At 40.1% G+C, this 12,542-nt stretch overlaps 1 protein-coding gene across 1 annotated transcript; it reads right to left on the minus strand.

Moving 5' to 3' along the window:
- Positions 1–6,085: 6,085 nt before the first annotated feature.
- LOC122563398 (probable G-protein coupled receptor 139) lies at positions 6,086–8,718 on the minus strand. Its single transcript, XM_043717137.1, has 2 exons — positions 8,649–8,718; positions 6,086–6,987 (listed from the first exon to the last, which is right to left on the minus strand). The coding sequence occupies exons 1-2, from the start codon at positions 8,716–8,718 to the stop codon at positions 6,086–6,088; spliced, it is 972 nt and encodes a 323-aa protein (XP_043573072.1).
- Between the last annotated feature and the right edge of the window lie 3,824 nt (positions 8,719–12,542).

Below are 12,542 nucleotides of genomic sequence, written 5' to 3' on the forward strand. Positions count from 1 at the left end.
CAACCCCAGGGCATCAATGTGGACTTCAACAGCTTCCTTATTTCGCCTTTCCCCACCTCATCCTAGTTTCAAACATCCAGCTCCTCACTGTCCCCTTGACTTGTCCGGACTTGTCCGACCTGCCCAGCTCCTTTTCCACCTATCCACTCCACCCTCTCCTCCCTGACCTATCACCTTCATCTCCTCCCCCACTCACCCATTATACTCTATGCTACTCTCTCCCCACCCTCACCCTCCCCTAGCTTATCTCTCCACGCTTCAGGCTCTCTGCCTTTATTCCTGATGAAGGGCTGTTGCCTGAAACGTCGATTTCGCTGCTCGTTGGATGCTGCCTGAATTGCTGTGCTCTTTCAGCACCACTGATCCAGAATCTGGTTTCCAGCATCTGCAGTCATTGTTTTTATCCCTTTGTCAGTATTTTATGTTCAACCTTACCTTCTCGGCTGTCTGTTGCCTCGTGCTCTCCCGATTCCCGCTATAACAATGGAACTTAAAATCATAAGGGGCTTGGTTCCACTATCTGTGCATAGTCCACGGTAATGGCAGTGGAACTAAAGACTCGAAGGTTAAATGGAAATTACCTAAACATGTGTCGATCTGAACGATTGTATGTAAACATCCCTTCATAAAACTTCCAATAATATATGCAGATCTCATCACAACCTGCACCAGTTTACATTAGCCTCATTACAATAGCTGTCTAGGCTGTCTTGGTGTAAATTCAAAGAAATTTAAATGAGCACAGTCAAGTTTTTATTCTCAAACACCACAAACAGTATTATCAGAAAAAAGTCCGAGATAATTTATGGCAGTGAATAGCCTGATGTAAGGCTGAGGAAGGTGAAAGAAGACTTAGACAGCTCTTTGGAGGACGTTTACCTGAATAAGGTCAAACGTCCTCATTCAGTGTTACATATTCGATGATCCTGATTCAGACTGATCGAGTTACACAACACAAAAACAGGACCTTCAATCCAAATTGCCTGTGCCGTCAAGATACGTTAAATTAATCTTGTCCCATTTGCCACAAATTTGGCTCATTTCTCTTTTAAACCTGTCCTTCTTGGTTTACAGTATTCCCAACCACAGGTTCCGTTTGTTTTCATCCTCACACTTATCACAGATATTTATGTCCTACTGTAATACTGTTGTTATTTGTAACAGCAGTGAAGCGTTACTAGGTATCTGACAGAGTTTTGCCCGCCTTCATGCATCGGGAAAAATGGCCACATTTCACTGATTACCACGAGATATTCAGCATTTAATTCCAAGCTCTTCGATGGTCGCACATTGACCAGTATCATGTCACAATGTAGAACTCTTTCGCTGTGAGAAATAATTTCCTTTCACAAGTACTGAATCGAGAGCATCCAAGGCCAGACCACTCTTTAGGTTCCTGATTTCCCTTTAGATATTCTGATGGCAAGTCAACATGCTGCCGTGCTAATCGGAATGATGTCCCAAGATTTTATTCTTCATCAATGACAGATTGTTGATATCGTTGCAAACGAGAATAAATATTGAAAACAAATCTAAGTTTACAAAGCAAATAGCGCATTTCAATGTGGGTGTATAATGCCTTGCAAAAGTCGCCCAGCAGCAAATAAAAAAACACTGAAACTAAATGACAAAATTGAATCTAGAAAGTAATCCCTTCTGAGCCAAATATGTTAAAATGTTGAATTGCACCAAAGATTAAAAAAGCTCAAAAGATGTGTTTTAAATGCTTACCAACAAAGGACAGTGAGTTGGTGTCTTCGCTGTTGACATAGGTTAGTGTTAAGTTCAAATTTGAACTGAATTGCTCAGGAAATTGTTGATTAAACAAATCGTTTGTGATCACGAACAATAATTTCAAATTTGCATCACTGTTTCATTTTCAATTATGCAATTGTAATCGAGTTATCGATAGTACCAGTATGTGTGTCTCTTTACATGCTGCCACTTGGGAGATTGCCAATGGGCGCCCTGTGCGAGACATGGCAGCAACTGTCGACTATCTTTATTCTATAATTCTTGAGAGTGACAAACAGATCAAAGCTCTCTTTAAAATTTCACACAACATTGGGAATGGCCTGTTTATGATAACTGCAGGGCAAAATAAAACTACCACGGAGAGATGTCAATGATTTACTAGAGAGATGAAGTAAAGCACGGCATTGAAACAGAGGTGTAGGAATAAGCAACGCATAAATATAAAGAGGGAAAAGAAAAGGACAACCAATAAAGCGACGAGGAGAATGGGCATGAGAAACGGCAGAATAAGAAAAGAACGTGACACACAGTTGTTAAAGACAAAATTAAGCCATGGAACAGAGAGTCTAGGATTACAGGAAATAATTTCAGAACAAAGTCCTATCCATTTCCGACAGAAATGAGGAAGAATTTCTTCTCTTCGGTGAGAGGATTGGGGAACGTATACCTGTGGAATTCTTTAACACAGAGCGCTGTCAAGATTGTTTAAGATGAAATAGATAGACTTTTAATCAGTATGGAAACCAAGAATTTTGGAAAAAAAACACAGAAACCAGGACTGGATGATCATCAGATAAGCCATAATCTCCTCCAATGGTAGTTTCGGGTGGATGGGTCGAATCTCCTGCGTCTGGCACTCCGTCTTATCCTTCAATATGAAGATGTTTAACAAACCTGAGTCATCCACGAATTTCAAAACTAAACTGCATTTATTCCCTTCGGAACAGAACTGTGGGGTGTATTTACTCAGCTTCAAAGCCTCAGATTGTGTCCAAAGTTGAAGTTACAATATGGACGGAATTTTTAAAAACTATTTTTAACCAATGATCTTTCAGGTAAGTTGAAGGCGTCAGAGAATATGTGAGGGAAAATCTTTCACATGGCTTGTGGTGGGAATCTGGAAGTAACTACCTTTTTGAGTTGCAGAGCCTGAAATCTTCATAATGTTTAATTATGTACATAGACATTTGTAATGTTAACGCATACAACTCTACGAGCTAAATGCAGGACAATGTGATTCGAATAGCCAGGCGGTGGCTTTTGAGCAGCACTGACCCAACGGGATCAACGGATTTTCAATCTGTATTTCTCTGATTCTATTACCAGCTGTGGTTTGGTCTGTTTGTGAAGTGACAATCAACGTTTGCAAAACGCATGTGAACGAGATCAGGAACAAACTTATCATTGCTGCGTCCATAATCCGACCCATTAGCCATTACACCACTGATCGTATTGATGGTATGCCATTCACCACAGATCCAGCCGTGTTTTGGTGATAGAAGGGACATGGCCATAAATGGTAATATCCACAAGTACATCAACCAAAACTTTTCACCATCACTGCCTCACTTCAATTGTACTCACTTTGAAAATCAGTGAAAGAGCAGATTTCCCTATAAACTGCAAATACTTTTCAATTCGAGTACTTACTTTAGTTTCGCTTCATACTTGCAGGAACTTTACATCATTTCATTTACATCTTATGACCCACTTCGGTAAAGTGTATTCTCATGGTTTGAATCATGTCTTTTCAAATCAAGACCATGAACAAATCCTGCCAGAAGCAATTGGGCATTACTTGCCGGATTCTGGAATCAGACAAATTGAATGATACTACAATATGTACCATTCCTTCGCTGCAGCTCAACTTCGCCAGTCAGGTTCCAGTACTTATCAGCCTGTTGCTTACCTTCTTGCAGGACATCGGCTAAAAAAAAAATCAGATTATGACATTGCAATCCTGTGTGACAAAATTAATGTCTTCAAACATGAAAACCGTGCAGAGGACGCCAAGGAGAGTGTGAATGCTGCTTTTATATTACTTACAGTGTGGAAACAGGCCCTTCGGCCCAACAAGTCCACACCGACCCGCCGAAGCGCAACCCACCCATACCCCTACATTTACCCCTTACCTAACACTACGGAGAATTTAGCATGGCCAATTCACCTGACCTGCACATCTTTGGACTTTGGGAGGAAACCGGAGCTCCCCGAGGAAACCCATGCAGACACGGGGAGAATGTGAAAACTCGGGTCTCTGGCGCTGTGAGGCACCACTGTGCCACCGTGCCGCCCATTGCTCTTCTGCCTTGCCTTCTGCTGGCTCTGACCATCCAGTTCCGAGAAAAATGAGCTGCTTGAGACAACCACAGGTCAACGTGGAACCCAGTCTGGAAAGCAAGCCAGCAGGTGTACTACGCAAGAGAATGAGATATGTTTACGTATGGCGGCGGAAAAGGATATTCGGATCCCATGTTGATGACTGGGGACTAAGGAAGTGAGTTTCTCGCTGCAGTGTTCCTCGCCTATCACCTGATCTTTTTGCCACTGTGCATATCTGCGGAATATCGTTTCTCATTAATGGTAGCAGGTAGGATATTAATAGTGGTGATTCAGTGAGGGTAACATTATTGACTGATCCAAGTAGAAGCCATCCTGAGCATCTTTAGTTAGGTTAATGCATAAGAAATGATGTTGATTGCAATTTCGTATGCTGTTCCATTGATGAAGGTGCAGTGCCCTGAATTTTGAATCCAGACTTCTTTGTGCATTTTGCCATGTTGTTGAACCATTGGCATTATCACAGTTGTACTGGCACGTAATTGCTTCAAACACAATTTCTGAAACACATGATGTGGAGGTGCCGGTTTTGGACTTGACTTTTTAAGGTCAGAATTCGTATGATTCCAGGTTATAGTCCAGCTGGTTTATTTAAAATCACAAGATCACCACTGTTGAAGTGGCAGCGCTGTGAAATCTTTAGATTTCAAATAAATACGTTGAATTAAAATCTGATTTCGGGTGACATCTGAATCTGGAGCAAAGATTTTCAGTTTTGGTGCAGAAATGTTGTTCGGGGTCACTGTGTTTGCAGCGTGTTGTGCTTTCAGAAAGCTTTTGATGGCAAGTGGAAACATTCAATTTCGCTAAAAAAAACTCGAATACAATCAGAATGCTGGAGACACTGCATCTGTTTCACAGCATCTGCGAACCCAGAAATAAAGCCAACGTTGTAAGTCAAACGTGAGATTTCTTCAGGATTACCGGGAACCAAAAGTGATTATTTTTATGAATTGGCAGAAGTAGGGTTAGCAAGGAATTTAAGGATTTCTCAGCACTTTACAGCCAGATATCAACATTCAGTTTGATGAATTCCCACCATGGCATCTCTTCTACAATTTGATGACAAAGTCGAAACCCCAAACAGTTAGGATTTCTTTGTCTGGAGATAGACTCCGCCCACAAGAAATCCTTAGTTTGTGTTTGGGGTGAGGACATCGATCTGAAGATCAATTATCCCGGAGTCGAAACTTCTGTCTATTTCTATCTCCTGTTATGGTACCTGACATACGATATTTCTCCAGCATTCTTTTTTGTCAGTTTTCTTTAAAAGGTTTCTTCAATTCTTAAAGATTATTTTTCGGATTTCTTATATCTTTTGGCCTTTGCTTTCAGAACGTTTGGTACATTTCAAAAGAAATTTTAAAAATACTTTTCATTTCAATTTGGCCTTTATCATTGTCGTTCCTCTCTTTTTCGTGTATTCCAGGCATCTTCAGAAGTTATGTCATTTTGTCTTCTTCCCATTGCATTGACAATAAACAAAAGCAGAAAGAAAGATAGGAAGAAAGAAAGTACAAAAGAAAGTAAGTAAGAAAGAAAATTAATTCGTGCAGCATCTTTCACCACCTCAGGATATTCGAAACCAATTTAGACTTTTTTAACGTGGGAAATGTATACTCAAAGGCGAACAATAGACGATTCCAGAACAAAATTGGTGTAATCAAGCAGCAAACAGTTTTCAGTGCAAATATAAGATATTCAAATGTTGGCCAAAAACGACAGGGATAAAATAACCAGTCCTTTTTGGAATTCCAACAGTGAAATATTATACCCAGCAACTGCAAGAATGGAGACACTCATGTTTCAGCACGCCATCCAGAAAGACAGCTTGGCTGATAGCTCAGCATTCGCAACAGGGAAGTACTGATATTTGTCAATGGGTCCAAATGTCTCAATTTTGGCTGGGTGAATGCATGACATCTGACTCCAGGGAGAAAGTGGAAGAGAGTACTGCTCATTGATTCATAGTAACACATGACATTTTTCTTCACTGTTTAATGAAACCAATTATAATTTTGAAGGGAGAAGTCAGCACTTTGTGCAGTTCCTTTCTGAACTTGTGCTGGGACACTGCGTATATGAAGACATTGTTGCAAGAACTAAGTAACTGGAACATGTTGGTCGTCTCTTGAAAGATAGACTGCAAGTCATTGACCTCCAGACCAGTGAAGTAACCCTTTCCTGTCACTCTGACATAGAGGAAACGTCCAACATGCATGACCCACAGGCAGAGGAAGCTGAGAGAGATTGTGAAGAGAAGAACAATAGACTTTCTACGTTTGACCATCTCTGGGTCAGTACCATTCTCCATGCTCAAGAGTCTCTTACGAGCTCGGATAGCCATGAGAATGTATCTTACGGTCAGGGCATTGAGCAGCAAAATGAGGACGAATGGAAGAACTGGGGTTAAGACGTGGTCCAGCCAGTCGTAGGCCTGCCAGATGGGTAAGGTGTAGAAAGTTGATTTGATGTCGCAGAACCAGGGAACCCCATCCACCACGTACAATGGTTGGTAGATGAAATAGAAAGGAATGTTTTTAATGCAGCTCAAAGCACAGAGTATTCCTATGACCATGGATGCAGATTTCTCAGTGCAGTATCTGAGCTTCAGACTCTGACAGCAAATAGCGACAAAGCGGTCGATGGTGAAGGCCAAAGTCAGCCAAACTGAACAATCCTGCGTAACATAGACTAGCACAGTGCTGAATCTACATCCAGGAGTGGTAGAAAGCAGACTATACGTAAAGTAGAGGCGAATGATCCGGTTGAGGATAACTGCAAAGATGATGACAAAGAAATCTGACACTGCTATCGCCACTAAGTAGCAGGTGATACATCGAGAAAGTCCACACTGTCCTCGGCATAGGATTATAATCGCCACCAAGTTCGCTGTGAGGGACCAAATCAGAGAGAACGTTTACAAATCAGTCTCAAGTCAACAACCAATTCCCGATTAAAGCTGTTACAAAAACTATCATGATATGGTTATTTCCCATCTGCAATGTTAATGTGTTATTTTAATCCACATTGAATGTGGAGTTGATCATTTCCCAATGCAGCTGTCACTGGAAACACTGATAAACGCAACCTCCACTCGATGATCACTCAGTCTATGCGCATGGAGTGCTGCATAAAATCTGTTGCTGCTAAGTATGAAACAAAGTTTCTATTAGATCATTTATTCTCAACTCACTGGCAATCAAAGGAAATTTTAGCTGTGGAAGCATTTCATATAGCTCAAATCATATCCTTCAAAACAGATCACAGAATGCCTTAATCAAATAGGAACAGAATATCAACCGTGAGATTTTGATAAGCCAAATCAGATAAACGCCATTTAATATGAATTTTCTGATGATATATGAATTAGAAAGAAAATGGTTGGCCCACACGAGATGAAGCTTTTTTAAGAATAATTGTTGTTGCATAGTAAGTTGAACTTCTATTGGTACAAAATTAAGTGTTTAAATCTAATAGATATCGGAGACTTTCATCAGACTTCGGTAGGTAGTTAGACTTGGGTGCAGAGATTGATCTTGATAAACATCCTTGTAGGAACGTTTTAGTGGCCAACCAACCAAAAAAACAACTCAAAACAAGATAATATCGGCACAGTACCAAGAGACAGATAATGTAGCAAGGATGGCAGAATCAATTTTGGAACATGACCTCGAGAGAATAAACAATCTATGCTTCAAACAAAGCAAACAACATAACGGGTCCAATTCGACTTTTTCAAAGACTTCATGAAAAATAGTGCATGCGATTTGAATAGATACAACATGAAAAGTGTTTTCAAGTAATGCGAAAAATCCATCCTGCTATCAAACTTCCCTTTTAATTACGATACAGCATGAAAAATAGAATCAGTTAGTTCTGGTGTTGAATTGTTGGGCCGAATGGCTGGTTTCCATACTGTAAGTATTCTATGATTCTATAAAGTTTTGGAAGACAGAAACACTTGGTTTGTTTAACCTTTCCAAATTGGATGAGAGAGAGACTAAATGGAAATCTGTTGTGTGAGAATTAAACATTATGTACAATGATATGAATTACCTGTGTTTGTGTAATATTATACATAATGTTACATCGACCAGCAATCTATTTGATCATATTTCTAGGACCGTAAAAACATATATTACCTACTAATGTTCTATCATGCAAAAATATGGGATTCACCACAATTAACAAGAAAACAGTAAAATAACAAATAAGAAAGGATCATGTAACCTCAGCATCACTGGTAAGTTTAGCATTTCTTGCCCATCTCTACCTTCCCTTGAACAGTAAAGCTTTCTCGGACGTTTCATAGGTTATTCAAGATGAAAAATATTAACTGGGCTGTTCTATGAAGTTGGAAAAAAGGGAAGAATCGCTTTCCTGAACGATCAATAGAGGACAAAAAGGGATTTTACGCTGTGCGATGAAAATTTCATTGTCCAGCTTACTGAAACTGTCTACCACCAGCAGGTCTGTTATTATTTGAAAAAGGAAGAGAGACATGTTCAGGTTATCTACGAAAACAAAAACTCTTTCCGTTTATTACTCACCAGCAGTGCCGACAACAGCGAGAATGGGATAGCAAATGGCAGACAAGGGACCAACAGCAGGCTCATGCATCGTCCTTTCAGAAACCGCTGAAACTGCGGAACTAAGCTGCTTGCAACGTTCATTTTGTTCCTCTTTTATTCTGAGTCAGAGTGTCTGCAGGGACAACTAACTTACAGCATGCACAGTATTTACAGTTCAGAGAACAAACAGATCGATTTGCTTTTGCTTGCCTACAGTAGGTATCATTGGCAAAATGAATGATTGAGAGGAGAGAATAATTCTGTGAGTCCGTCCTCTTAACAAACCTGGCTTTCAATCTCCATCAGCGCACCTGCTGATGGTTGAATTGCCTATCTCTAAAATCGTCTACTTTATCAATTCGAGTATTTTGTTATCCGTTTTGGATTGGTTCACGTATTGGGTTTATTTATTACTGATTTATATGAAATTAGTGTTAGCTAAGTGGGGACGGCATCTTGGGTTTTGGTCATGCAAATTTCGGGGGCATGCTGGAAGTAAAGTATTCTTCTTTGCTTGAGTTCAACCACAAATGCAGGAAGAGCCAGTAAATTGTCGACCCTACTACCAGCAGAGCTTTTGTCAGGTGGAACAACAACTGAATATGGCTTAGAAAGAAGACACTAACAACGGTACAATTAGCGTCACTTGTCAGAAATATCGCATTTGTTGTGCTAAGAACTAAGGAAGAGAAAAAAAGCAATGTGAACAGCGACCGAGATGTTATAATATTGACATTAAAGAAAAATCATTTATGTGCTAACAATAAAGATAGATTTACTGCAAGGTATACTCAGACATAAACGAATGCTGCATTTAATGTTTTGTTCCATTGACATGGATGTGTGACTTCGAGTGAGCAAGGGCTTAGTGCGAATCAGTCACTCAGCAGTTAGCACTGCTGCTTTATTTTACCACGGACAATTTCTGATTCCACCCTAGGATAATTATCTGCGTGGAATTGGCACATTGTCCTCGTCCATGTACAGCTTAGGTGGATTGACCATGATATGTGCCGAGGGATAGGGTAGGGGGTGGCCTACCTGGGATGCTTTTCAGAGGGTATTTGTGGACTCGATGGTTCAAATGGACTGCTTTCACATTGCTCGGATTCTAATGTATTTCTGATGAGTAAATGGTCATGCAGCCTAATTATCAGTCACGTTGAAATGGAAATAAGCATCTCTTGTCCACTAATACCTGACAATTGCGTCACAATTTTGGGAGATCGTCCACGTGGAAGGAACATTAAAAAAAGGCAGTGACATTAGGATCAGTACATTCAGTGGGAATAACTGCGAACTTTGCAGCAAAAAAAGAGACTGTAAGTCTGTGTGGCCGAATCAATGGAACGTGTTGGGCCACCTCGTCAATGATAGACGGGCAGAATGAAGATCAGGAATCAAGTGAAGAAGTAGGTGAGAGTTGGGGTGGAGCAACAGACAGGAAGAATTAGTGAAGACCTCCAAGATTGTGTGTGGCAGGGATTGGTTCCAATTCCTGGGCCATGTGGCCAACTCTGGTATAAATTTGAAGCTCACTCCACATCTGAGCTCTGCCAAAAATTCATGTCCCAACAAGTTTAGCGACGTAGTGAAGTTTGTATAAATGATGAAAATCAACAATTCAGCAAAGGCAAAGTCATTCTGATGAACGTAATTAACTGTAAATGACCTGATGGGCAGAAATCACAAACGTGAGTGTAAATCGACAGATGAAGAGAGATATTACAAACATAATGAGTAGTCAAAATTAAAAGGTCGGTATCAACCCACAAGAAACATGTAAAGAAGACAGTGACCATGCAAGCAGACAAGGAAATGAACAAGTATAACCTGATAGTCATTGCAGAGACATAGCTTCCACAAGTCCATATTTTATATTAGAAGATTGTACACACTGACAGGTTGCATTAAACGATCTTGAAAACAACTTTGGGTCTTGTTTCCGTGATGCAAGTGGTCTCCCAGAAGGGTGGTGGTAAGAAATGTTACAGAGACAGTGTGTCATTCTTTTGTCCCCATCAGTAGTATATGCAGCGTAGTCCTGGGTTCTCAATGGCTCAGAAAAAAAATCTCAAAACAGTACTCTTACACAATGGACAACCATGGAAGAATTCGCATGTTTTCATGAAGTGAAAGTCCATTGGAAATGCATTGATAATCTAGACACTTCCTATGCTTAAATATAATGCTTCAATATATCTGACGCGATTGAATTCAAACAAACTCACACTCAATGTGTCGCTCTGCCTTTGATAACGGTAAAAAGCAGAATAATGAGATTATAGCCGACTCAAGAAATCTCCAAATTTACTTGCCCAATTATCGAGTGAATGAGTTGCAAAAGAAGGTCACATCAGCTTCTTTAATTTTTCTCAAAATGGTTCCTTCATTTGATTGCAAAATTGATTGTTGTGAATCTGCAAATGAGCTCCAAGCGACTTGCATTAGTGAGTGATTTGTGCTACGTTCAATGTCCATGAGGAATGTAAGTCACTTTTCTTGGATAAGAGCAAATGAAGGTTCGAAATGATCTATATATTTCCAACGTGTTTCCATTAAGAGGAAAATATATTAAGACTTTAATGGCTACTAAATGAATAAAAGTTCTGTTTGGTGAATATTTTTTGTTGGCATATTGAGAAACTGGAAACTTACTGTAAAGACTGTAGATGGTATGAAAAGAATGATTTAGTTGTCCCTGACATCTGACTTCTGAATGAGAAGAAACAGCAGGTCAATATATATTCCAGGAAGACATGCTTTCGAAACTGGTTGACAACATTGAAGAAAACGTGCGGGTAAGAATGTGATGAAAGTTATTTATACATTGATTTTTTTTTGGATGTAAGACCTTAATTCATATGATACGTCGAGGAGATTAATGCAAACACTTATAACAATTAATACTTGAAGTGGACATTCATTGAAACAGTGAATACTGAGTAACATGCATTGTCTATGCAAACAGCGAGAGATCATGTAAACTGCACTTAAACTGCGGAAGAGTTCACCCACAACCTTCTCATTTGTAATCATACACGTTTCCATTTCATCACGGATCCATGAAACAGTCCTGAAGAGTTGCCATGTTAACAAGTGTATGCACGGTCTTTTCTTACGTCATAGGATTGTGCATCTTTCGAATCTCCCAGCCCAGACATGTGTACATCTCGTCCTCGTGCTGGGCTCCTGCCTGAAACGTCGTTTTTCCTGTTCCTCGGATGCTGCCTGCTCTGCTGTGCTTTTTCAGCGCCACTCTAATCTTTTCTCTAATCTCCAGCATCTGCAGTCCTCACTTTCGCCATGCGTGCATCCTTGCTGAATAAGAAAGTCCGAGACAGAGATATTTCGGATTGTAAATGAATGGAAGTCTAACGTTATTGGGAGGAAAACATTTATTAAGATTTGTAATTCGGCATGACCTAATGATGGCAAATCAGATTCGAGAGGCATGAACTTCTCAACTTCCATACCATTGACGTGGCAATAACTGTCAATTAGAGGGCGCCCCAGTGATACCATGGTCGAGTGTGGGGTTTTCGTTTCTGTCTCTTTGAAGGGCAGGTTTTCTATTGGTTCCCGTTTATGTGATTCTGTGTGTCTTGCAGTGAGCAAGTGCAGTTTCATTGAATCTAGGTTTCTGCCTTCTTCCATCTGATCAGAATAACAAAGAGTGCCAATGTCCCTCAATAGAGGTAACGTGTTCATTTTTATTCTACGAAGCTGGCACGTACCTATTTACGCAATGTTTTATGTGCAGCCGAAATGAATATCGTTTGCACATGCTTCCAATTCACTGCGGAGATTTAATGTGTAAGACAATGTACTTAGCACACAGTGAAATTGTTCTCAGCATGTCTCAATCTTATC

The sequence above is a fragment of the Chiloscyllium plagiosum genome, chromosome 27 (genome assembly GCF_004010195.1).
Source record: "Chiloscyllium plagiosum isolate BGI_BamShark_2017 chromosome 27, ASM401019v2, whole genome shotgun sequence".
Taxonomy (NCBI): domain Eukaryota; kingdom Metazoa; phylum Chordata; class Chondrichthyes; order Orectolobiformes; family Hemiscylliidae; genus Chiloscyllium; species Chiloscyllium plagiosum.

What these genes read in the sequence shown, in the direction of transcription:
- LOC122563398 (XM_043717137.1), bottom strand. Translation starts at nt 8,718, where the DNA reads ATGCATGAGCCTGCTGTTGGTCCCTTGTCTGCCATTTGCTATCCCATT. An exon ending in CGCTGTTGTCGGCACTGCTG is followed by an intron (nt 6,988 to 8,648) that starts GTGAGTAATAAA and finishes GGTCCCTCACAG; the next exon opens with CGAACTTGGTGGCGATTATA.